We start from the raw sequence: 26,865 nt of genomic DNA, 5'->3' as shown, positions 1-26,865 counted from the left end.
GTACTAAAACAGAACATTAAAGTCGAAAGTGCCAATCGCGGCATGCATGGTCGGGGCTAGACACGGAAAAACCAAGAAATTTTAAGCATAAATGGGGGAAGATAAAACTCTTAGTTTCTGACTGACTCATTGGGGTAGAATAATTTCCTGTGTTCATTTATTTGAACAACAGCCCTAGGACTTAGAACTTAGAATTTCATTTTAAGATAATTATCACTCATGAAATACACGAATGCCACCCACTGCACGCTTTTCATGATATAAATTAGAGAGAAAAGAACTTATATTACCGACCTAAAGAGTTTAATTTCTTGAACAAAGGATAAAATTCCAGAGCGCAGTTATTGCTGTCGATCTGAAAGAAAAGAGCAGCCAGCATGATTGAGTAGGAGGTCGTTCAGCTAAATTGAATCCAAGCTATCCTTAATGCGGCATGAAAAATTACTTAACAACTTCAAGCTGCATTCTCTCCAATATCTCGGATTAGCGTTCTACTCTCCTAAAGTAACTTCCCGGACAATGATTGTGACTGCAATGAAATTTACCTGAATTCCACCTTGCATGAGAACGATTCTTTGTGAACAATGAATGACATGGAGCACAAATCCAGACGGCTTATTTGGCGTTGCATATTAATATTATTAATGAATCAACACGTTAGATAATCATAAGACAACTATTACTTGCTACAAAAGATGAAAATAATCAGGCAGAATGAATTGGACAAATATATCGCCTTTTATTTCCAGACTGAGCTATGATCAGGTGGACATATATGTCGTCTGTCAATTTTTTCAATGAATAATTTCCAATAATGAGAAATTTTGCACTCGCAAGAAAGTTGGTCGCTGAAGGGTTCAATGCGTTAACAATTAACTGCATGTCTCTCACCGAAGTGCTTAATCTTGGCCCTGAGGGACGGTGACTTGGTAATCATCATGTATTGGTTATTTAGGTTATTTGATGGGCCTGATGACTGAAAGTATTATTTTCTGAAAATAATAAATCTAATTGGAGCCGAAAGGTCAGACGCCACAATTGATGGATGTTCCACACACTGTTATTTGCATGGATGTCATTTTTCATTGTATGAAACTGATTTTCCAACTTGCGTTTCATATTTCCAATGTACGATGCCTAGACAGAGAGGAAAAAGCTAGTTGGAATGGCCTCTACATAGTTCTGCTAGGCAAAATGCGAAGATCGAATCACAAAAATACCAAGTAAAATTTGGTAAATTTTGCAAGCTGTTTCTGGCTATCATCAATGATTCAATAGTCGCCTGTAAGTTTTGAGGGGATTTCATTTGCAACAATTGTGCGAAGTTGAGCAATGCAGAATGCTCAGTTATTCGTAGATACGAGGCAGTTCACTGGTAGTGCCAGGACTGTCAGCAACCTGCACATATAGTGCAGTAAGAAGCGAAAAACTGGTGGCAGAGAAAGGCTTTCATGTTCTCAGCCTTCAGAGCCGAAATGGAATAGACTCATATGAAAGAGTTGAGCTCGTTAGGCGTAATGAATTAAGCTCATTACGGACCGAAGTAGGAAAATTAAAGCTCATTTATGAAAAAATAACGATAACACAAAGGTTCTGGGCCGCAAGCGGTCGTCACAGATCTCACCAGCGAATGCACACGTAAAATTTTGGGTAGAGATCAAAAATGCAACCTCGCTTGGTTTGGGGTTCCAGAAAGCAGTGCTTCGGAGACGAGTGAGAAAGTTGCTGCAGACTCAGCGTTCAGCATTGATTGTTGTGGTTAGGTTCTTAGCGTCTCTGTAGATACATTGGCATGCAAGAGGCTACGAAACCGTAAACCGCTGCTGGCGACTGTGAATATTGAAAACACGGCCGGGTGGCGGATAAATGAGGCAATATTAAATAAATAATTGTTTATTGGCAGTGGCCACCATCGGACGCGCCTCCCGAGCTTCAGCACACTCACCCGCATTCGACTAGAATCTAGATAATAGAAGATTGCACTGCGCAATGGAAACGGCTAGGAATATTCGTTTTAATTTGAAACGTGACGGATTATAGTTTAACACGACGTCCTAGCTATTCGTATATATACTTTATAGGCTAAGAGAGACGGATGAGAGCTAAAACGACTAAGGTGGTATAGCATAAGTATTACGCAACAGACACAGGACTTCCAATATTCACATAGTTAATATAGGCACAAGTGGAGGTTCTACCCTCAATTGGAGGGACAAGGCATCAAGAAGAGCTTTATGCGTTCCCTACGCGACAGTTTTCGCAGCTCACCTCCGTGAATGCAGAACCAGTCAGGTCGGCGTCGTAGCCAGATGGTCCAACGGTCCGTGGGCGCCGTGGCGCCAGTACTTCATGCCGTGCCGAAGGGAAGTTCCTCCTAGCAGGGCCCAAGTCCCGGATGCATCAGCGACAGTACCAGTGTGGTCCGCCGTGACCTCTTCAGCGCCCGAATGGTAGCCACCATCAGACCCCGATCGCTCCACATACTGTATCTCTACTGCTTCATAGAGACGAGACTTAATACAAGAAGTTGGTGTCTGATAACTTGACGTCGACCGAGAGAGAAGATGAAGAGCTGATTAATCCTGTGTGCTGACTGTGTAAACGTTTGAGTGGAACTGCTTGCTGGGACGCGGAATAGGAGTAGAGAAGTTTTGTCTTCTAAGTCGTTATACAACTATGGATGGCTCTGCTGCTAAACTGCTGCGTGTGCTCCAAATTATATAAAGAAAATTAATGCTTTATTTATTAAAGAAATTCAATCAGAATTATTAAGTTGGAAGTCCGGTGAGAAATGGTTTTGGGTTTTAATTTTATACATAGCCGAGTTACATAAACTAAGTGAAGGTAGTAAGATACCTTAAGTTTTCTACAGTGAAGGACATTGGGTACAAAACCAATTAAATATCATCCAGTATCTCGTTATTCATTGAAATGTCTGATTATGTTAGAAATCTACTCTATCGCCTCAGCACGAGATGTCTTGGAACTACTTTACCGCAGATTACGTGAAAGTTCGTGCGAATCATAGTTATGTAATCGTCAATTGTGATCATCTCCATCTGGTGAATTTGAGCTCCGTTCCCACGTACATCGACGAGGCGATATGCAAACCAACGACATTCACGCTGACGTGTTTTCATCATAAGAGCTTCAGTGACGTGGTCTCATCATATTGCTTAAGTAACGTGGTCTCATCATATGAGCTTCAGTGACATGTTCTTATCATAAAAGCTGCAGTGACGTAGTGTCATCATAAGAGCTTCAGTGACGTGGTCTCATCATAAAAGCTGCGGTGACGTGGTCTCATCATAAGAGCTGCAGTGACGTGGTCTCATCATAGGAGCTGCAATGCGTGGTCACCCTTTATCAGGATCTAGTAGATATGGTTTTTGATAATATGAATGAACTTTCACCGCGGCGCTTTTTTAGCCCGGTAACGTTGATGTACCTTGCACAGCAGTTCACGGCATCGTATCTCAAGTCTTATCGTCACTGAGCGCATATAATTTTCATAAGAATAATTTGCCTGCGTAGTTTCCACTGACTTTACCATAGTATTGTTAGGGAATAACATCAATTTAAACAGATCAGTAATTATCCTGTGGTCTTAAGAATTTGTCATGTGTGATTCAGAGCTTTCCGCACTTTAGGTTTTGCATACTACATCATTGATTTATTCATTATTGTTTCAGAGATAGGCTGGAGAGGACAACATCGCAACGCAATTGTACAGTCATATGTTACCAAATATATTGTGAATACTTATGCATATATGAACTGAAACCTCTGCATGACAGTATTCGAGATACAGTGATATAAAGACCTATTTCCAAAGCGATATGACAAGCGTGGGAATCACTGCAATCTGTGCAGGCCAATATTAAAGTAGCTCCATCACTGCCTGCCAAGGTAAGGTTGGAAAAGTACAACAATCAAGTTTCAGAGAGCAAGAATCGGGCAGTTATCCCATTACATCTCCGATATCAACGGCTTTTAAAGTATAATTATTTTCAGGTAAATCTACATTTTACATTGGCTTTTATTTCTATGCGAACGTAATCAGCATTAAAAAATGTTAATTACCCTGAAACGGGGAGATAACTACTATACGATTAATTTTCGAGCCAGCTTTAGCGGGTTGGATACTTTATACCTTCCGCCTCTTGAGTGCTATGATAAATTTTAGACTTTGAACGATTGAGACCTTCCGCCTTGCCGACGATGTTAACTTTTGACATCCAGTGCAAAATAGCCTGATAACCAACGCGCTAGCAAGCCGTTCTGCTACTACTACACTCAATTGATCTATCAACGCATTTTACAGGCAATCACTTAATCGTTTCGATCTAATTTTACGCATTTAATTCATCATCCCAGCTAATCCAATCGATTATTTGGATTTTTTATTTATAAGAATTAAATTGATAATTTCAGCGCACGCACTGAATTGCCCTGAGAATTACGATGACATCGGGAGCGGCTGCGTGCTCGCCTCCACCGAGTGGTTGCCCGCGCTCGAGGCCCAGGTTCTGTGTCGCGAATTACACGGGGAACTCGCCACCCTCGACCGCTGCGACATTTTTGCGGACGCTGTGCACTACCTTGAAGAAACAGGTGAAAAAAAATTTGGTTGAATAGGGCTTACAATAACCTTCTAAATATCTTCAATTTGCACCATGTGAGTCCCAAAGTTGCATTGCACCATTTTTGTCGTTCATAGTTATCGATTCCGAAAAGAATTGAATATTCCCACCATGCATTCAATCATGTTCTAATTTATTAAATTTGTTTATTAATAATTATTGAACCTAAGATACCAAATAATATTTATTTTGATCTCTGTATGCAAAGGTTTCATTGCATATGACCATTACTCGTGATATAGAGTATGAACCATAGCGTAACATATTCTAAATAAGAACTGTATTCTGATAGAATTTCTTTTCCTACCCAATGCAGGTGGGAAGAATGATAGTTTCTGGATCGGTGGAACGTACTCAGTGACCCGAGACGAATGGCAGTGGTGGGACGGTTCTGTTATAGCCATGGGAGCACCCTTCTGGGGAACGGTGGGTAGTTTCTATTGAATTATGATGATGCATGTTCAACACTGGTTCATAAATTTGTTTTACAGACAATTTTTTCAGATATACGCAACTCGATTGATTAGACATGATCTGATAAACTTTGATCGACAGCTTAGAAATAGTCTTTGCATGCTCAATATCGTCGTTAACTGTTTATCTGGAATTGGTGGATGTTATGTAATTTACTAATTTCATCAAAATTTGCAAGCATGATTACGGAACAAATCAGTAAAAAACATCTTATTTTTTTTTCAACAGGCTGGCGGAGGCAATTGGGAGCCTTATGGGGGCGACTGCGCTGCGATTTTCAATGGAGATAATCCCTACATGGGGGCGTTTGGTTGCATAGCAGAGTTTCTTCACATCTGTGAAGGGCCACCAACTGCAGGTGAGAGGCCGGTATATATTTAGACATTTATTTATTCGATGAGCTTACATGGAAATCAACACGAATGTATGACAAAAAACCGTGACCAAATGATACACAGATATGGCTAAATTTTGTGTGCGACATTAATTAACAACATTAAACCTAAATCTGCATTTTAGGCCAGCAGCTTCAAGGTCTAAATATTGAAATCGTGAAAATTAAATGTATTTCATGCTCTTCCAGAGGGCCATTGCAACCTCCCTTTCACGGCGGTAGGAAGTCAGTGCCTGAGCTTTGAAGGTTCAGCCTTGCAGTCATGGGAGGCGTCGAGAAATATCTGCCAGGCGGATGGTGGCGATCTGGTCACATTCGATAATTGCGAGCAGTTCGGAGTAGTGGCTAATTACATCCTCGAGCAAGGTTAATAAACGTTCAATATCCAATCGACCAAGCAGATAGATTCAGCTGATACATTAGTGGCCATGGAAAGATGTCTCTGAACATAATCCATCAAGTGCCCCTGCTGGAGCTTATATAGAGTGAAGGTTGACAACTCGTTTCGTGGTATCTATAGTCAGTTTACAAAAAATAGCATTCAAAGTGAAGATAATGTCTCAAATGCATAGTTGACATTGAAAAATATTTTTTTCTGTACCAATATATTTCTCTATATACGGTAAACTACAGTATACAAATTCGATTAACACCAATGTAGAAAATGAAATTGACTTGCGTTAGTTAGGGCTAATCATTGTTTGTGATTCACTGCCTTACGTTATTTTGAACCACGCAACTATAATAGAATCGTTATTTTCACAAATGCAACAATAAACTTACTCTTAATTAGTCGCTTCGCTACTTTCTGCGTATTAACTAGAAACATGAACAAAAATCAAACAACTTTGCCAGATTTGCAGCACATACACCAATACTGGGTGGGTGGCTACCTGGTAGACTTGACGAAGCACTGGTTTTGGCTCGACGGTTCCTCGATTCCTATGGGACTTCCTTATTGGGGTCAGGTAAGATGGTTAATCAAAACTATCTTGTGAATTTTGTCGAGAAAGAAGAACCATGTGTTGGCCCTTCTGAGATCTTTCATAAAAATACATCAAATTAAGAAATACTTAACCATAAACCGGGGTACAATCATACTGTTTCCATAAATAAATAACGATCAAATTAGCCATAATTTTGAGAATTTCGTGTTATATTTTATCAGTACGACGCCACTGTCAACTATTACGACGATTCTGCCTTGTAAGACGGAAGGCTCTGTCTTTATCTATTCTTGTAAAAAATGTGGATGATGAAATATTATATCTCATTTATCATTATGTACACCAAATTGACTGATATTTTTCTCTTGACTAGTTCAACCCCGGAAAATTGCTTCCCGACAACCCGACAGTCGAGTGGTGTCTGGAACTCGGTTATGAATATCGGCATCGGTTCAACGATCTTGACTGCCTAGAGTTGCGCCGGCCGCTCTGCATGGCATCACCAGTTGAATGACAACTTATGGCATGAATCACATTTTCATTGCACAATCATAATTTTTAAGGTAAAAAATTTCAGAGAATTCCATAGCGAATACCAGAGGATGCCAATACCATAATATTTGAACATGTGATCTCGAGACCGCTGGTGAAGGTAAGAAAAAATGAACACGGAGCTGCTCATCTTTGCTTTCGATATAATAATGGCATTCAATTAATACTGTATATGAAAGCAGGTAATTCAAATTTAATGAATTTTCTGAAGATGAGCTCGTAGTCGCGCGTATCATTGTTGGGGTCAGTTAAATAAATAAACATTACAATAAATTGGCTGAAAATTTTCCTGTTTTTTTTTCACGCAATATTATTCATCCAGGCTGGAAACGGCGCAGTCATCGTTGCAATCAATTGTCATTTCAAAACATCAGATCGTGCGCGCTAAAAGCAAGACAAATATGCCGACAGCGAATGGCTGCTGGTGCATTTTAGATCAACCACATGAGACGAGGCTCCGAAAACTCACGGTATCGTGAACGTTACTTTCAAAACATAAACCCAGGTACGATTAAGACTAACGCGGCACCAAATATGTTGGGTCCATTCAATAAGTAAACACATCAATAAAGCATATGATCTAAAGCAGGGGTCTCCAAACTATGGCCCGAGGGCCACATCCGGCCGCCACATGATTTCAATCGGCCCACCGGATGAAATCGTGAAATGAATAAACAATTATTGTACGAAGGGCATCGCAGAATTATTCAAGCCTGGGGCCTGTTGACTGGTGGCGCTCAGCCCATGCAAGTCAGTTTTCCTCTCTCTCGATAGTGTAACGTACAGACACAATACTGGTAGGTATGTGTTGTGCATTACAACCAATCAGTTGTGTGTAACTGAATATTGTGGGGACGGAGGCCGAATGGGGCTTCTCTACTTCAGTTTCAGGGAGCACAGCACTGTACGATATTCTTTTCTCTGTACTTTGACAATACCTTAATTTTTTTCTTTGCCAATATAAAATTACTGGCACAGATTTTTTTTGTTCCTGCGGTCCGCATACATATGGGAAATATATAAAGTGGCCTGCACATGGAAAATTTTGAAGACTCCTGATCTACAGAAGGTGAGTATATATGATAGATAAAAACTATAATAATCAAGCAAGCTTTATGGACAAAATATAAAAATATAAACTGTTTGTTCATGTATCAGTGTTTTGAATTATAAATTAGGACTTTAATTTCGGAGCCGCTATTAGTGGTGGATCATGAAGCTATGGCAAAATATAAAGCGAGCACCTTGTCACAGTTTTCGTTCCAATTCACGAGTACCCTGTCAAAGTTTTCGTTCCCGGTGGCTTTGGATTCGGCTTGAAGGTAAATCAGGCCTATATCTGTCCTGTACGGTGTTTGGCTTCTATTTTGCAGCCTCTTTAGGAAGGCAGTTGCCCGGTGGGCCGAATCTGCCTAATATGGCAAAAAAGAGCAGCTGGTCAAGCTTAATTCTTCATGACACCCCTGGTCACAAGCTGATGAGGCTATCGCATGATGGGGTTGGTTAAAGACTAAAAAGGGTAATCGCACGAACCATGACCATCTCCCGTTCTATAAGTGGCGTCGATGAACGTACTCACGTACGTTTGCTATGTTATACGACGGAACAAAAGGAGAGTTGACTCTAACTTGACATATAGCATGGTGAATTTAGCCTATGACGATACAAACCCATGCTCCTACTGCTCAAGACGTCTATTTTTAACCTGACACTTCTGCATATTATATACCCACTTCTGAGCACATAAGTCACATCATCGAATGAAAAATAAATTGTTACAGATACTCGAGCAAACTAAGAGATCAATAACTATTTCTACTCCAAGAATATGATGAATAACACAGAAAAATAACGCAAATCAATTCTCTTTCACTCAATCTATTGACGTCACTGAATTTTTGTAGAGATTCCCAGAGGTCGCTTAATACACCGGAAGAAGTAACACCAGAATTAATGTTGCAGGAATTATTAACTGAAAAATCGAATAAATCCGATGAGTGTAGGAAACAAAGGTGAATTTGCATTACGTGCACTCACACATGTGTGCGCCGCATGTGTGTCATGTGTCGGTTTCTATGACCACCTGATAGATTTGTAGCTGAGAGTCAGGATACTTTGTTGTTCCAAGTATGAATAAAGGCCGGTCCACATGCTCAGGTTTACACAACGATTTGTCTGCGCAGTTTTAAGTCGGAATAAAATCGTTGCAATTTTTAGAGCGTCCACACGGTGCCGACTTATCTGTGTAGTTTGCTCGGTTTTGCGCGATCTCGTCATGGAGCAGGCAGTATTTTGGTCAGTTTTGGCTTTGGGCTTTGTTAAAAAAATTTGGATCATTTATGAAATGCGAGGAATCAATTAAACTACCAGAAAGATAGCTTGCAGATGTCATCTTCTTCAGCCCCAAATTTAATCGATTTATTAATTTTTTTCTTAATTATTTTCGGTAAATACTCCTCAATTTAATTATTTTACAGCTGTTTCTCTTTTTGCGTTTTCATCGATTTATTCGAATTTTTCTACTAAGCTCTCACTTTTTTTCCTTTTACTACTTATATATAACTTTTTTTCCCTGTTACTATAGTCCTTGGATTTTACTCGCCAAATGCAAGGAAAACATTCGTATAGAGCAATAAATTACCGCGAACATTACCGAAGTTCCGACATTGTCGCCAGAATCATTGAAACTGAGGACAAATTGAATCGGAAAACGGTGCTACCGTCTACATGTTCCCACTTATCTGCGCAGTTAATCGAAATATATGCTCTGGAGCTCAGATTTCGCTGCAACTGTGCAGTTTTCCCGCCGGCTTCGAAACTGCGCAGTTTTCCCGTTCACACGCAACGTTTTATCTGCAACGATTAGAACAGTGCAGACAAATCGTTGTGTAAAACTGAGCGTGTGGACCGGCCGGCAGGACAAGTGAAACATGAGGTAACTCTAGATCTATACTAATAAACTGGCACGAGAGTGAGTACAGATGGAGGAGGGGATGGACAGGCACAGCACAAGTACGTGCTGGAGTAGCGGACTAGCAATATACCGGCTAGGCAGCACCGCTGCAACTGACGAGCAGTGTACTGCTCGGGCTATATATAGTCCTTAACAGGGATGACGTAACTGAGCGCGACTCAACCATGTGGTTACAGAACATGCTATAACTTGATGACGTATGATAACCTAGATGGTGATAGAAGATCCCAGGACATGTGCTCCAATACGCAAATCATATTCTACTCGATAATTGCACGTGCAATAACGCTCAAGCTCCAACTGGAAAGGTTTAAATGCTTCTTTGATTCGAGTGCACATCAAAAAGAGCTTTCAGTCATACAGCTACAAGTTCCCACCATGCAGAGGTATGCGGGGTCTACCTCCCGCACCCCCATCCAGGCAGAGCATTAGCCGTTGCTGCAACTGCAATAGCAAGGCGCCAGTTTAAAACTAACAGTGGAGCAGCACGTAGTGAAGAGTGACTAATGCCTATCAAAAAAGTTGAATAGCTTTGTCTGAATTAGAGAGCTTTAAACAATTTGATTGTAAATAAAATGCCCTTGTAGACATTGAAAAGGATGAAAATTATTATTTTGAGTGTTGACTTCGAATTGTCTGGAGATCACTGTCTTAAAGCCCACAAAATAATGATGGCTCCAACAATAGAAATGTTCAACTCTGACCATGTCTGATAGAGCGACTACCTATAGAATAGAATAGAATTGTCGGCGTTGAAGAAATAGGCCCATGGCCTGTTGCCGATTCTTGAACTTTTCGTGACTTGATTCACAAGGGATCCGGCCTTTGGAACCCGATCTTTCCATAGCTGACGATTGATTGAGATAGCTGCCTGACTTATAGCCTGGTCCGTAATTTGCTAGGCATTTTAAGACTGAACATATGCTCCTGCATAGCTTCTTCTAGTCTGTTTTTGAAGATGTTCATACTCGGAGCGTCAACGATGCTATCAGGGAGGCTGTTCCACATGTCGGTGACTCGAAGCGAGAAGAAATGTTGTCGCATGGATGTGTTCCAACGCTGTTTTTTTAGTTTATAGCCGTGGCCCCTGGTGTTGGTTCTTGTTTCATATAGAAGTAGCTCTTGCATATATGCTTTAAGTTGAAATTTCCAAGCATCCCTATGGTCGACAGCTTAAAAATTTAAGATTGCATAAGAACGTTTGTAATTTTTAGGAGCCTCTGAAGACTAGTCCAGTGCGGTACATTAAAGTTCTCGCTACCCTAGCTGTCGTGTCGGTGTGAACAGGGAGAACGAGATTAAACGGGATCCCATTTTTGAGCAACATATTTGATTTCACGTTAGTATTTCACATTACTATCGTATATTCCGACATAATTTTGGTTATCAATCCAGTAATTTAGAGTGCAGTTGATAATTTGAAAGCTTGAAATAAATTTTATTTTAGAGCTCAACTCTTCAAATGCAGAAAAAATCGTTGACTCCTGTGAAGTGTGATCGGGTGGCTGCTCACTGCAATCAAGCTACTGTGACCTTATTTATTGTGACCTGCAAATTTGTGCGTGATATTTGTGAATAGTTATATTGTGACATATAAATTCGAGTTTTGATATTTATTAATAGTGATTTTGTTAGGAATAACTAGGATTAACCGTTATTGCTACACCTTAAATTTGTTATTCTTGTTTACAGAACCTAACTCAATTATCACGATCAGTTAGCTTCAGTACGAGACATCCGCTGGGTTTATTTTGGGTTCTTACCAGTGCCTTCGTTACCAATAAATCGTCAGACTACCAAAGTTCACTTCCCTGCACGGATAAAGTTTCGTTTGTTGGGTCGGCGCTGAAGTAAGAGCGGCAGACATAGCAGTCGCGCTTACAAATGTACTTTTCTATCGAAGATCCGATTGTCAATTATTTGCTCCGTAAATAAATTTTCTGGTGGAATAATGTAGCAATTCAAGTTATATTCTCATGCCACCAAATTAAAACTAATTATCGAACGTGCCAAAACGTCAAAAAATTCTTAATGGTTCCATCTGAAAAAAAGAACGATGCGGAAATTCAACCTTTAAGAATTCTACGTTTTCGTCCCTATGATCGATGTCTGTCAGTCTCATTCTAAATGTAAATTAAAAAACGTGTAGTAGAAAAGACTTAAAGGACCATAAGCTGCGATTGCAGCATATAGTCTTTATTCCACCTGAGAAGTTGGTCTTGGTCTTTCTTGCACGATAAGAAACTTGGCCACAAGCCTGCCTCGAAACAACAATACAATATACTAATAACAGAACATTTAAGTCAAAAGTGTCAATTTCATCATGGTCGGGGCCAAGGCGCAGCAGGCATCTCTTCTGATTAATTTAAACGATGGAACATCTAGACTCGGAAAAAGCAAGAAACCTTAAGTATTTCTGAGGAGGAGAAAACTTTGAGTTTCTAACCTGCAAATGACTTACTTGAAATCCTATTTAGGTTAGCGTAGCAACTTTTGGCTCATAGGGTTAAACTAATTCCATGTGTTCAATTATTTGAACAGTAGACCTTGGACTTGGAATTTCAATTTAAGATAAATATCAGTTCTGAAATACATGAATGCCACCCACTGCACGCTACTCATGCTATAAATTAGAGGGAAACACATGTATATTACCGAACTAAAGAGTTTAATTTCTTTAACACGTGATCAAATTCCGGCACAGCTACTGCTGTCGAACTGAAAGAAAAATGCAGCCACATTATTGAGTAGGAGGTCGTGCAGATAAATTGAATCTAAGCTGTCCTTAATGCGGCAGGAAAAATTCCTCAACAACTGCGAGCTGCATTCTCTTCCATATTTTGAATCAGCCTTTAACTCTCCTAAAGTAACTTTCCAGACAATAATTGTATCTGTAAAAATTACTTTAATCTCATCATGCTTGCGAACGAATTTCTTTGTGCCAAATGAACGACATATGGTGCACAGTCCAGACGGCTTTTCTGGCGCTACATTATAATATTATTAATGAATCAACACGTTAGATAATCATAAGACAACTATTACTTGCTACAAAAGATGAAAATAATCAGGCAGAACCCCTCAGAGCTCCTGATGCGTTCCAATGACGGCAGATTGATGAAGACTTCGACCGCTCAAGTCACTCAATATCTCGTTTCTTTCACACATCATGGCGGCCATTATCTGCGTGGTTTCTGCCAAATATTTGCTCACTCATGTTAGAAAATTATATTTTATATTTTTGCGAGATTGAACATTTAGCCGTGATCAATTCACTCATAACTGAGAAATATATTACGTGCATGATATCGTGGCACAAAAAAATTCTAAATAATTTTCTGGTAGTCATTGCCAACAAAAATCAATGATCCAAACTAGTAAGAGTTTAATTCATCACCACGCTATTATTTGCATATTTAGTTTTCTTCGAGAGTTCAAATATCGCCCTGAATTATTAAGGCCAAAATCGTGGTTAATCATCAAGTTGATTACAAAATTTTCGTTATTGTTAAGCAGTTTCTTTTCTCAGTTCCGGAAAATACAACATTCTTCTGTAAATTGACGTTGTTCTTTTGTCGAACGGTAGAGAGTTTTGATTGCAGCCATAGAGAAACTTTTCAGTTTCCAACTAACTAAAACGCCAGGAGTTATTTATGCCCCGCTAGCCAACGCACTTGCGATCCTAGAAGTTCACCTTCAATGATATTCGAGCCAGACAGCAATAGTCAATTCTTCTCTCATCAAATAATGCACGTGGGTGTCCCCACTCATCAAATAATGCACGTGGGTTGCCCCACTCATCAAATGATGCACGTGGGTTGCCCCACTCATCAAATGATGCACGTGGGTTGCCCCACTCAGCAAATGCTGTCTCTTATACACATCTAGATGTGTATAAGAGACAGAAATAATGCACGTGGGTTGCCCCACTCATCAAATAATGCACGTGTTGCCCCACTCATCAAATGATGCACGTGGGTTGCCCCACTCATCAAATGATGCACGTGTGTTGCCCCACTCATCAAATAATACACGTGATCTGCCAAACTCATCCTAAAATACACGGGGCGCCATTTGCTAAAAAGTATAAAATTTTACAGATTTTCACAGCCTCGTTACATAATTGGAAAGCAGACATCAATAGCGCAGGTCATTGAAATTACACGATCTGTTTTTACGACATCAAGATCAACAGCAAACAGCTTTTAAACTTAGACAGCTGATGATTCTCCTATAGTCGGTGGCAAGTGCCATATTTAAACTTATATAACCTGAGTTCTTTCGCCCATGGTTGCGAGTAGTGAACTGTAGGTTAAAATATTTCATATAAATATATATGACAAATATGTTAATTTACTTTCTCAAGATAATATATTTCTACAGCAGAATTATTCCAGTCGATGTGACTTTTACAGCTGGAAATAGACCATGCTGGTGCAGTGGTGCTGAAGATGAGCAAACAGCAGAACGCAGCATCTGAACTGGTCGAATAATAGACCAGGTACGTTAGCCGATGATAGGGTGACAATTGCGCTACTTGAAATATTACATATTGATTCATGTGTAATTTTTTATGTTTTGCACCAAGAATAATCGTGTATGCGGCAAAAAACATCAGCTACATTGTTTGGCAGGAATAATGTGAAAATAATAGGAAGAACATGACTTATGAATATTTCTTTTAAAAAATGATGAAATTTGAGTCCCGGCCTAAAACAATGATAAGCATGCAAACAATAATTACCGGTTACGGTGTTACAATATTAATGTACTCTTAATTAACCAAGTTCCACACATCACACGCAAGTTTGACTTACATTTGCCAGGCATGTAGCATGTCTCTTATACACATCTAGATGTGTATAAGAGACAGGCATAAGCTCTTATTAAGAGAGCTGAGGATCTAAAGGAGAATAATTTAGAGAGAAGTGTTTACTACAAAAATCTTCTTCATTACACACAACCGAACTTGAACACATTTGAACTTATCTGCAAACTGTTGAGATATACACGTGATACATGCGCTNCTGTCTCTTATACACATCTAGATGTGTATAAGAGACAGGGGTAAGCCAATGGTGGCCTGACCAGCCACTGATTTCGTGTGTCATTTGACCCTTATATTTTTTTCCACGAAACTACTCAAAATAGCTCCTATTTGGCGGCTAAATAGAAGAGGCGGCCATTTCGCATCTGATTCACCTCTAATCCGAGAGTCGCAACCGAAATCGGAAGGATAGCCGCGCGTAAATTTTGACAGGGAACCAGGTATGCATTAGCCAGTGTGTCAACTCCGCTTCTTAAAATAATTCATATTGATTCATGTGCAATTTTTTATGTTTTTGCACCATGAATAATAGTCAACTACAAATCAACTACATTGTTTGGCAGGAAAAATGTGAAAATAATAAGAAGCATTGACTATGAATATTTATTGAAAAAAAATGCTGGAATTTGAGTCCCGGTCTAAAACAATGACCAGCATGCAAACTATTATTACCGATTACGGTGTTATAAGATTAATGTACTCTTAATTAACAAAGATCCATACATCAATCACAAATTTGACTTTTACTTGCCATGCATGTGGCAGATAAAAATTCCAGAGCTCAAGTAAAGTTTGCTGACAACGCGTACATTTAGAATTAAAATTTAAGTTAAAATAATATTCACAATAGTTTTTTAAGCGTTAGTAAAACAGTTCGTCGAATCTTCTCCCCAACCCCAATGAAATTTTTACAATGAAACTAATTTATCTAAGTTCTCGGAACTTTTTAATTTTTTTGCAGTGGGAACAAATTTTTTGTCCTACATGCAGTGCAGTCTTCGTGGCCCTCATATTGCGTGACGGCGATGTGTCCTTACGACTTAACATAATTAATTGAAGAGTCTTCTATATATCTATATGGCAATATATTCTTGAGACCTCATACGGAAAGCATCGAAACTAAATTTCAACAAACATGTTGTGGCAGACCACGAAAAATATTCCGATGACCTCACGATGCATGTTGGTAATACGTTTATTTGTGTAACCTCTCATGTCGTTAAAAAGGAATAATTACCTACAACTAAATTTGCGTAGGTAATAATTACCTAATTTGATGAGGTATATCTTGGTTGGTGCTAACGGCAGGCGCATGCTTGTCTCGCTGAGCGCACAGACAGCGTCATCGAGCGCCTATTTCTCCGCTCGTAAAACACACTTAACTTCCAAATACTATCTTAGTTGTAGAGGTATGCATCATATAAATATTGATAATTAACAGCTTGAAAAAATTAGCTGCACAGTTGGTTCTCCCTCAACTAGACACCGGAAAAATAAAAGGATTTTTTTTCAATATTCACAAGTTCAGACATCGTGCTTGAAAATATTCTATGATCCCCATAGTTCAATTGCTACAGGGTGTTTCTTTTAAATATTTTATTTTCGCAGTATTTTTACCAATGGATTTTTTAAACTGAGAGTGCGCGCAACTGACTTTGCGCGCAACCTTAACGACCTATGTTATTAATGACATTACGTATTTGAGGCAAAGCCTATTTGCGAACCTCTTAAATTTTAATTTATGCATTAGCAGGAAATTCTGTGACAAGTTTGGAGTCAAAATTGTGTTTATTTTGTCGTGACATGATTATCAATTCAACTACTGATGATAATTTTGCAAAAGAATAATGCATAAAAAATTTCAAATCTGCTCATAATTATAATCGGTAGACACAAGTCTTTTAATTTTTATTTTGCGCCCAAATACTGGCTGAAGTTGCATACAAGCTTAATTTTATAGTTATGTTATGTTTGTAGGGTTAAGACAATCCATATCCATATATCCATAATCCATGTTTGTAAGGATTAGGCGAGCACACAAACGGTATCGACTTATGGACCTTGAATGTGTGCACTAACTTCTTCTCTGAATATAAACGTTTATTAATCTTAACTGGAATGTATGATATATGACAAAGGAAAATCAGGCCCAACGTGAATTTATGAATAAAAATTACAATTGACATTTTGCCCCACTTTACGCCTAATTTCAAAATAGCTTGCAATGAATGTATAAAAACATGCACAATCATTAATCATACCGCATCTCGAAATTTATATATTAATAACATAGAATTATGTTTTACTATCTTCACGAGCAGGAAATGAGTCAAGCATGGCTATGAGTTGAAAAATACTAAGAAATTTATTTCAACAATTCGCGAATCTAGAATCAGTAAGTTAAAACACTCCATGAAATTGAAGAAAGATTTTGTCCGGTTATATTTCGCAAAATAACTTTACGTCTTTCCGCGTATGCGTTCATTCTGAAAATACGAAATGATTATCAAATAAATGAAAAGTTAGCTTGAGAAATGACAAAAAATTCGTAACGCCACCTGAATCGCCCGTATTTTATCTAAATTTCCCAGAGACTAAATAGAAGATTAACTAGGAATTTAAAAGCAAAAACAATACCACAAAAATTCACCATATCTTTATAAGAGAAAACGTTTCGGAGTCCAGCTCCATCGTCAGTTCACAAAATTCTGAGGTGGATGTGCAAGTAGGTTCCCCGTCCTATAACTCCTGCCTTTATGCTCAGCCAGCCTAGTATAGAAATTGCGTGACGTCATACCGACGTACGCTGATGCGCACTGCGCACAACTGTATCTGTAAACTAGTGACGATCACATAAGAACAGGTAGGGTATCCTTAAACCTGAAAAACGAGCTGATTCTAAAATTGTTAACTAGCAACACATGAAGATTTACATCCGGAAGATATTTAGCAAATAAAACTTTTAATTCCTTTGACATAGCTTCAGATGCGGGGCCAAAGTAGGGAAAAGAACAGTAAACTTAAAGTTTACTGTTCTTTTACTGTTAAAGTTAAAGTTAAACCAGTTTAAATTCCTAGTTAACTTGCGATTTAAGCAAACAAGTGATTTTAATAAATAGAAGATATGGCAGTTTGCGGGCGTAAGATTCCGCGTAGCCAAGCTCGCTCAGTTAGTCAACAAGTGAAACTAAATTTATCGTTAAAATTATGAACGATACAAAATTATGTACATTTACAAACAAGATGAGACTAATGAAATAAATATTGATCATTAATTTGACTAGAGTACCGCAGAAATATTTAGTTACATAGCGTAAATAAATTTAGGGAATAAATAGCACATTCATTCAAACAAAACGATAGTGAAATATCAATTTAGAAAAATAGGTGGAACTTATTAAACTGTTGTTGCGGTGCCGGCTGGCGGCTGAAGTTGATGAGTACATCGTCCAAAAGTGAATTGATAGTTGGGCAAAAATTGGGCAAATGGATCGAATGATGGACAGTACATGAATAATCATTACCCTAGCTGAATTGCTACCTACTTAAACTACGAAATATGAACGCAACCTAAACAAAAATACTAAATCCAGCCAACAAAATTAACAACGAACGACAAAATTATTAATGGTGGAAGAATTTTCCCACTGCACGCACTCACCTATACATCTGGTGCACCAAGATTCAATGCAGTCTTTATCACATAGATTCAGGACTTCATATATTAAAAAATAATTCTTCTGTCATATGCTCTGCACCGAATTCAATTGTGAGTTATTCATTACAAGTGCTAACTGAAATAAAGTTAAAAAATTTCCCCGAAACGAGTCCTCCTGCATGGAGAATATACCTCGATTGGCTGGTTACTCCAAATCTTGGGTGACTCGAAACATACTTCGCATTTCTGGCGTGATTTTATGAAAATAGACATTTGTATTCCAGAAAAAGCTCAGCAGCCTCGCGGGCAATGCTTTGCATTGCCCAATTCCTTCTCAGGGATAAAGTATTTGTGCTGAGGGATGAAGGATTACCGTCAGTGTGAAATAGGCCCTGCAGTTGCGTGCCTTGTGCGGCTCTTGGAAGGGAAAAGTAAAAAATATAAAGCCAACTGGTTGCTCCCGTTCGAAAGAAAATTAATATGCAAAGATATATTGTTCTTTAAAAGGCAAAGATAACTTGTGACGTCGTCGTAAGATTGTCGGAATTGAGTGCGTAAGCATTGTCAAAAATTTCACGAAAAAAAAAAACCAAGTGCATTCGCTAAAACTCTAGGAATTTTTTATAAAAATCAATACTTTACATCTTAACGCAGGAAGTTTACGCTCCCAAAAGACAAATTCCCTAAGAAATCAGCCAAGACCTCGAAGATTTCTAAATTTTAAAACATCCCGGAAATTAGTATCGTAGTTTACATACAAAAGTTTGTGACGGTAGAGCTGACTGATGCAAGCAAACATAGGGCTTACATGCGACGTCGCCACCAGCCTCTTGACAGCGCAAACTTCAGGAGTGCTCCAGAGTTGAGGGTGGTGACTCAAGCTCAAGCGTGACTCAACCTCGGGAATCTGATACTTGCTGCTGTGACAACATCGTTGTTTTCTGCCTTTTTCTCTGTTCTAACAACTCTGTTAATAATAACTTTTTACCTACTTTCATAGTATGACTCGTGATGTCCTTTCTTTCGTTGTAGTAAAATCTCTACTTGAATAACGTTTGAATAGCATTTGCACGCGTGTTTTAAGCCGCTGAGCTTTTCCAGGGACTGAAGCTGAGAAGTGTAAACATCTTTATTTAAATAAAACTGTATAATAACTGGGAACGGGGCTTCATCTATGATCATCATTTGATGGTTGAAAAAACTGACTGAGGCGCTAATTCCGTGAATGTATAACGTTAGAATGTTAATATTCTGTACTTTATAAGGTATGTATATCCTTGCTAATTTTTCCCTGCACCATTATTGTCAGTAACTCTCATAGAATTAAGTAAATTAACTGCCTTTTAATACTGATTTTTTTGTGCAAACCTCGTATGAAAGAGCCCGCGTGCTAAAACCAATAAATTAAATGTTATTGTAACTTATTTCCCCGAACCCTGTGGCACTCCGCTTATCACCCTCGCTTCTCTCGATTCCGAGTTTCCAATTGTGACAGCTTGTACTCTATTTGTAAGGAAGTTGTGGATCCACCCTAACATGCTTCCTCCTACCTCCAACAGCTAGTCTCAGCTTTCTGAAGAACCCCCATATGGTAAATTTAGCTGACGCCATTTAACATGAATCTCCACCAAACTCATGTAATATGTTAATTTTACTTCTTCGCAGTGGCATTTATCAATTCAGGAATGTGGTTCCAATCGTTTCTATATTATGCAATTTACCGATAACGGCCGTAAATGAATTTGTATTTTAACGAAATCTGAAAAATTAGTCAACATTGAAACTGCGCAGTGACTGTTACTGTCTTAGATATGAGAGATAAGTCGTCCCAAATTTAGGCAACTAACCGATAACGGCCACAAAAATGACTGGGATATCCACCAAATGCAACGAATATATTAATTTTACACCTGCACAATGGTTCTAATAATTTCAGGTTTGTGAAATCAGTCGTTTCTTAATTAGGTAATCATTGTACGAGCCTCCCAAAAAACTTATTTCGATTCATGTTACAGAAAAACTCACCGATGGTATTGATTGATAAATATACCTAGGCCCTCTAATTTGATATTCAAGTATTCAGGACACATCACAAGGACATGAAATCAAAATAGCATCCACCAGATAGTTCCTTAAATAAAAAAAATTGCTATTCATACTATATCTTTGAAATTTGTGTGATTTTCTTGGAAATTGTGTGACTCTTTGTGACTAATGTTAGCCCTATCTAAACTGTAAGTATTAAATAAATTTGAAAACTTAAAATCATTTTCAAGTATAATGTAATACAATTTATGTACTGTAATTTCGCTAGTTGGATATTGTGCTTTCGAGCAAACGACATTTTCTCGCTACATCTATCTAGTTTTGCTGCCCTATTTTCACTGCGACTTAGATTCTTATTTTATTTCGTGACATAACAATTGCCACACAATAATTGATGGCTTTACTCCAGTCAGTTGCAGTGGCGTGATCTCATCATGGGAGCTGCAATGCGTGGTCACCCTATATCACTATCTAGTGGATATGGTTTTTGATAATAAGAATGAACTTTCATCGTCGTGGCGCTTTTTCTAGCTCGGTTACGTTGATTTAACCTGCACAGACGTTCACGGAATCGTTTCTCAAGTCCTGTCGTCACTGAACGCATATTATTTTCATATGGATAATTTGCCTGCGTCGTTTCTACTGACTTTACGGTAATATTGTTAGGGAATAGCATCAATTTAAACCTGTCAGTGATTATCATTTGGCCGTAATAATTTGTCATATATGATTGAGAGCTATCCGCACTTGAGGTTTTGTATACTACATCCGGGATTTATTCATTCGTGTTTAAGAGATGGGCTGGAAAGGACAACAAGAACACAACGCAATTGTACAGTCATATGTTACCAAATATATTGTGAATACTTATGCATATATGAACTGAAACCTTTGCATGACAGTATTCGAGATACAGTGATATAAAGACGTATTTCCCCAGCGATATTACAAGCGTGGGAATCACCGCAATCTGTGCAGGCCAATATTAGTTAAAGTAGCTCCAGTGGCATCTCCATCACTGGCTGCCAAGGTAAGGTTGGAAAAGCCCAACAATTAAGGGTCACGGTGCTGGAATCGGGCAGTTATTCCATTATATCTCCGACAATATCGGCTTCTACAGTATAATTATTTTCAGGTACATCTACATTTCATATTGGCTTTTATTTCAATGCGAACGTAGTCAGTATTAAAAAATATTAATTACCCTGAAACGGAGAGAGCACTATTATACGAGTAAAATATTTGTTCATAAGTTTTTACAATTTTCAATTTTGCTTCAGTTTCAATCAAAATTTTGTTCTAAAATACGTTTTCTACTCTGTGAAATAATTTATTTGATCGATAAAAACAAAGTTTGAGCGCCAAACATTGCTATGTATTTGCAATCTCAATCGTAAATTTGCAAAGTTTTTAAATATTCATACAGCGCTTAGTTAGTAGTAGTAAGCACATGATAAGTCGAGTAAAGCAGTAGTAAAGTAGTAGTAAAATAGTAGTATGTAAGCACATGATAAGTCGAGCCTTTTATGCTGAAAATATGCACTTATATGATCATTCACTCAGGGGGGACTTCTGACGGGTGTCTGTGCTTGTCTGAAGTCCTATGGGATTTCGCGCTCCAATAGGGATTGTTCCTGAGCGCCCCACCGCTGAGTTCGCGGTGTCTGACTGCAGATCTCAGTTGTGGGGTTAAGAATATGTAGGTAGGATTCCCTACATTTCCCTTCTCTGTCTCTCTCGTGCGGGTCACCGGAGTGGCCTGCAAGTTTCCTGAATCTCCAGTGAACCTCACCCAATCGACCTGCTACTAGATTCACCGGAGTGGCCTGCAAGTTTCCTGAATCTCCACTGAACCGCGCCCAGAGCGCATCGTCAAGAGCTGAGATTGACCAGTCTTGCAGGCGGAGATTTAATGGATTCGCCAAGGGATTTCCTCTTCCAAAGCGGTGATGTACCCCTGTTAAATTGATAAAATCTATAGCATGCTCGTTTAGCCACCTTTATTTGTTTCGCGCTGTGTTAGTCTCAAAAGCCATGATGTGCCTGTTAGGAATAATATCTAACTCGAACGTCCAGTTTCTGTATTAGGGTAGGATTTTCTGTCTTTAAGTATATAAGAGTTGACATGATTATTTGTGTCCTTTCCCTTGTCAAGTCATAGCTGCCAGCGTGAAAACTGGTTCAACGTGCCGCCCTCGTGCTCAAACCTGACAGTAAATAGCTTATTAAAACTCTATCGAGAGAAAAGTTCACTCATGCGATTGATGAGATAAAATAGGTATCGAAATAACCGGTTGTATTGAAATAAATATAAATACTTGTCGTCGCAAACTCCTATATCGATAAGCATAGTTTCGGTTGCAATCACTACATTGGGACTAAAAAGAAAAGTAGAAAAATTAACGAACCGTCATTCTAATCAAATTGTTCTGAAATTTTTGAAAATTTCTTCCTGTAGAATCAAATTCACAAGTACAAGTTCATTGGAAGCCCTTAATTATTAGTGTATCCATCTATTTTACCCTGGCGTCTTATTTCTTGAGTCAATGAGATCGATCTCATGTCTTTATAAATGAACATTATTCAAAGAACATGATACGGTCTGCAATTTCTTCCGCAGGTAATAATTCTCACTGAACCGCAATGTGGCGAACTCGTCTTGCCACGGCATCACTGCTTCTGGTCGTTGGTAAGAACCTTCGGACCAGCATTTGCTTCAGTTTCAATTAAAATTTTGTTTTAAAATAATTTTCTACTTTTTGAAATAATTTATCTGATCGATAAAAACAAAGTTTGTTCGCCAAACATAGCTATGTTTTAGAAATCTCAATCGTAAATTTGAAAAGTTTTTCAATATTCATACAGCGATTAGTTGTTAAAAATAGTAGTATGTAAGCACATGATAAGTCGAGCCCTTTATGCTGAAAATATGCACTTTTAAGATTATTACCTCAGGGGTGACATCTGTGGATGTCTCTGCTTGTCAGAAGTCCTATGGGATTTCGCGCTCCTAGGGGTATTATTCCTGAGAGCCCCACCGCTGAGCTCGCGGTGTCTGACAGTTGGTCTCAGTTGTGGGGTCAAGTTACTATATGTAGGTAGGATTCCTTACATTTCCCTTTTCTATCTCTCTCGTGTGGGCGTCCGACGTCCCGCGTAAGCGACCTCTTGTTCGAGTGTCTTAGTTTCTGATGCTCTTCACCTGTCCCTCGTTAGTTAACGCTTAGTCTCTTTGAGATGCCAACACTGCTTCTTTCGAGTCAGCTTCAGCGGTTTGGATATTTGAGACATTCCGCCCCTTGTGGGCTATGATAAATTTTAGATTTTGAATGATTGAGACCTTCCGCCTTGCTTACGATGTTTTCTTTTTACCTCCGGCGCGAAAACGCCTGATAGCCGACGCGCTAGCAAACCGTTCTGCTACTAATACACTCAATTGATCTATCAATGCACTCTAGCAGGCTTATCAATTGTTAGTTTCGATCCAATTCTACGCACTCACTTCATCATCCCAGCTAAACCAATCGATTATATGGATTTTTTATTTATATGAACTAAATCGATAATTTCAGCGCACTCACTGAATTGCCCTGAGAATTACGATGACATCGGGAGCGGCTGCGTGCTCGCCCCCGCCGAGTGGTTGCCCGCGCTCGATGCCCAGGTTCTGTGTCGCGAATTACACGGGGAACTCGCCACCCTCGACCGCTGCGACGTTTTCACGGACGCTGTGCACTACCTTGAAGAAAAAGGTGAAGATGAGGTTTGCTTTAATAGGATTTACACTAACCTCCTTAATATCTTCAATTTGTACCGTGTGAGTCCCAAAGTTGGATTGCACCATTTTCATCGTTCATAAGTATCAATTCCGGCAATAAATTAAATATTTCCACCATGCACTTAATCACGTATTAATTTAATAAATTTGTAGATTAATAATTATTAAACCTAAGGTACCAAATAACATTTGTTTTAACCTCTGTAGGCGAAGGTTTCATTGCATGTCACCATTTCTCACGATTCCGAGTATGAGCCATAGCTTAACATGGTCTAATTTAGAACTGTAATCTAATAGAGCATCTTTGCCTACCCAATGCAGTTGGGATGAATGATAGCTTCTGGATCGGTGGAACGTACTCAGTGACCCGAGATGAATGGCAGTGGAGGGACGGTTCTGTTATAGCCATGGGGGCACCCTACTGGGGAACGGTGAGTAGTTTCTATTATATTATGATATTGCATGGTCTGATTAACTTGGATCGATAGATTAGAAATGGTATTTGCATGCTAAATATTGTCGCTAACCGCTGATCTGAAATTTATTCTTCGATGTTAAGTAGTTTCATCAAAATTTGCTAGCATGATTACGGATTAAATCAGTAACAAAACATCTTTTTTTGTCAACAGGCTGGAGGAGGCAGGTGGGAGCCTTTTGGGGGGGGGTCAGTGTACTGGGATTTTCTATGGAGATAATCCCTACATGGAGGCGTATACCTGCTCAGCGGAGTTTCATCACATCTGCGAAGTGCCACCAACAGCAGGTGGGGTGCTGCTATATATTAAAAAATTTATTTATTCAATGAGCTTACCTCGAAATGAAAAAAATTGTAAAAAAACCGCAACCGTATGATAAAAATATGGATAAATTTTGTGTGCGATAAAAATTAATATCATTTACCCTAAATCTGCATTTTAGACCAGCAGCTTTAGGATCTAAATATTTAAATTATGGAAATTAAATGTATTTCATGCTCTTCCAGAGGGTCATTGCAACCTCCCTTTCACGGCGGTAGGAAGTCAGTGCCTGAGCTTTGATAGCTCAGCCAGGCAGACATGGGAGGCCTCGCGAAATATCTGCCAGGCGGATGGTGGCGATCTGGTCACATTCGATAATTGCGAGCAGTTCGGAGTAGTGGCTAATTACATCCTCGAGCAAGGTTAATAAACGTTCAATATCCAATCGACCAAGCAGATAAATTCAGCTGATACATTAGTGGCCATGGAAAAATGTCTGTGAACATTATTGGTCAAATGCTCCCGTTGAAGTTTCAAGAGTACACAACTCGTTTTATGGTATCTATAGTTGGTTTACAAAAAATAACATCCAAAACGAAGCTACTGTTTCAAAAAGCATGGTGTACGTTAAAATAATTGAATATTTTTCGGGACTAATATGCTTCTTTATATTTTAATAGGGGAAACTACAATCTCCAAATTCGATTAACACGAACACCAATGTAGAAAATGAGGTTTACTTGCAGTTTAGTTAGGGCTAATCACTGTTTGTGATTCACTGACCTACAGTATTTTGACACTGGCAACTAACATTGAATAATAAAATCATTATTTAGACACAAACAAGAAACATGAATAATAAAATTGTTATCTTTACAAATGCAACAATAAAATTCCTCTAAATAAGACGCTACGCTAAGTCCTACATATTAACCAGAAACATGAACAAAAATCAAGCAACTTTGCCAGATTTGCAGCACATGACCGTATACTGGGTGGGTGGCTACCTGGTAGACGAGACGAACAACTATTTTTGGCTCAACAATTCCTCGATTCCTATGGGACTTCCTTATTGGGGTCAGGTAAGATGGCTAATCAAAATTATCCTGTGAATTTTGACGAAAAAGAAAAAACATGTCTTAGTCCCTCTGAGATCTTCCATAAAAATACATCAAATTTAGAAATACTTACTCAACCATGAACCGGGGTACAACCATAGTGCTTCCATGAATAAATACAAATCAAATTAGCCATAATTTTGTGAATTTCGTGTTATACTTCATCAGTACGACTCCCATTGGCAACCATTACGACGATTCTGCCTTGTAAGACGGAGGCTCTGTCTTCACCTATTTCTTTAAAAAAGGCGGATGATGAAATATGATTTCTCATATAATGATATATATCATTATGTCCTCCAAATTGACTGATATTCTTCTCTCGACTAGTACCTCTTCGAAAACCTCGGAACATTGCTTCCCGACAACCCGACAGTCGAGCGGTGTCTGGAACTCGGTTATGAATATCGGCATCGGTTCAACGATCTTGACTGCCTAGAGTTGCGCCGGCCGCTCTGCATGGCATCGCCAGTTGAATGACAACTTAGTGGCATGAATCGCATTTTCATAGCACGATCATAATTTAAAAGTGAAAAATTTCAGAGAATACCCTAGCGAATACCAGAGAATACTAATATCGTAATAGTTGAATATAGTTGATGCTGACATAAGGTTGAAATACGATATGAAATACAAGTAAAACAAGTATAAGGAGTTTTTTTGCAGATGAGCTCGTAATCACGCGCTATCGTTTTTGTGGTCAGTTCAATAATTAA

General features: G+C 38.8%; 1 protein-coding gene across 3 annotated transcripts in view; it reads left to right on the top strand.

Annotated features, from left to right (window-relative positions):
• The window catches only part of LOC108672070 (macrophage mannose receptor 1), a 38,442-nt gene extending 11,779 nt beyond the window's left edge, over positions 1 to 26,663 (top strand). The window contains exons 3-8 of one of the 3 annotated variants that reach the window (XM_018159687.2): positions 4,435 to 4,614; positions 4,960 to 5,069; positions 5,346 to 5,475; positions 25,277 to 25,453; positions 26,001 to 26,113; positions 26,480 to 26,663. In XM_018159687.2, coding sequence (XP_018015176.1) covers positions 4,435 to 4,614; positions 4,960 to 5,069; positions 5,346 to 5,475; positions 25,277 to 25,453; positions 26,001 to 26,113; positions 26,480 to 26,629 — 860 coding nt within the window. In that variant the 3' untranslated portion in view covers positions 26,630 to 26,663. Of the gene's footprint in view, positions 1 to 4,434; positions 4,615 to 4,959; positions 5,070 to 5,345; positions 5,476 to 5,700; positions 5,878 to 6,366; positions 6,480 to 6,831; positions 7,298 to 25,276; positions 25,454 to 26,000; positions 26,114 to 26,479 lie in introns of those variants that run through there. The other 2 variants (XM_018159686.2, XM_018159688.2) reach the window with 2 other exon arrangements.
• Positions 26,664 to 26,865: the final 202 nt, after the last annotated feature.

The sequence above is a fragment of the Hyalella azteca genome, unplaced genomic scaffold, assembly GCF_000764305.2.
Source record: "Hyalella azteca isolate HAZT.00-mixed unplaced genomic scaffold, Hazt_2.0.2 contig3816, whole genome shotgun sequence".
Lineage (NCBI taxonomy): Eukaryota > Metazoa > Arthropoda > Malacostraca > Amphipoda > Hyalellidae > Hyalella > Hyalella azteca.
Note: the sequence above shows the minus strand (reverse complement) of the source record. Positions and strands in the feature narration are given on the sequence as shown.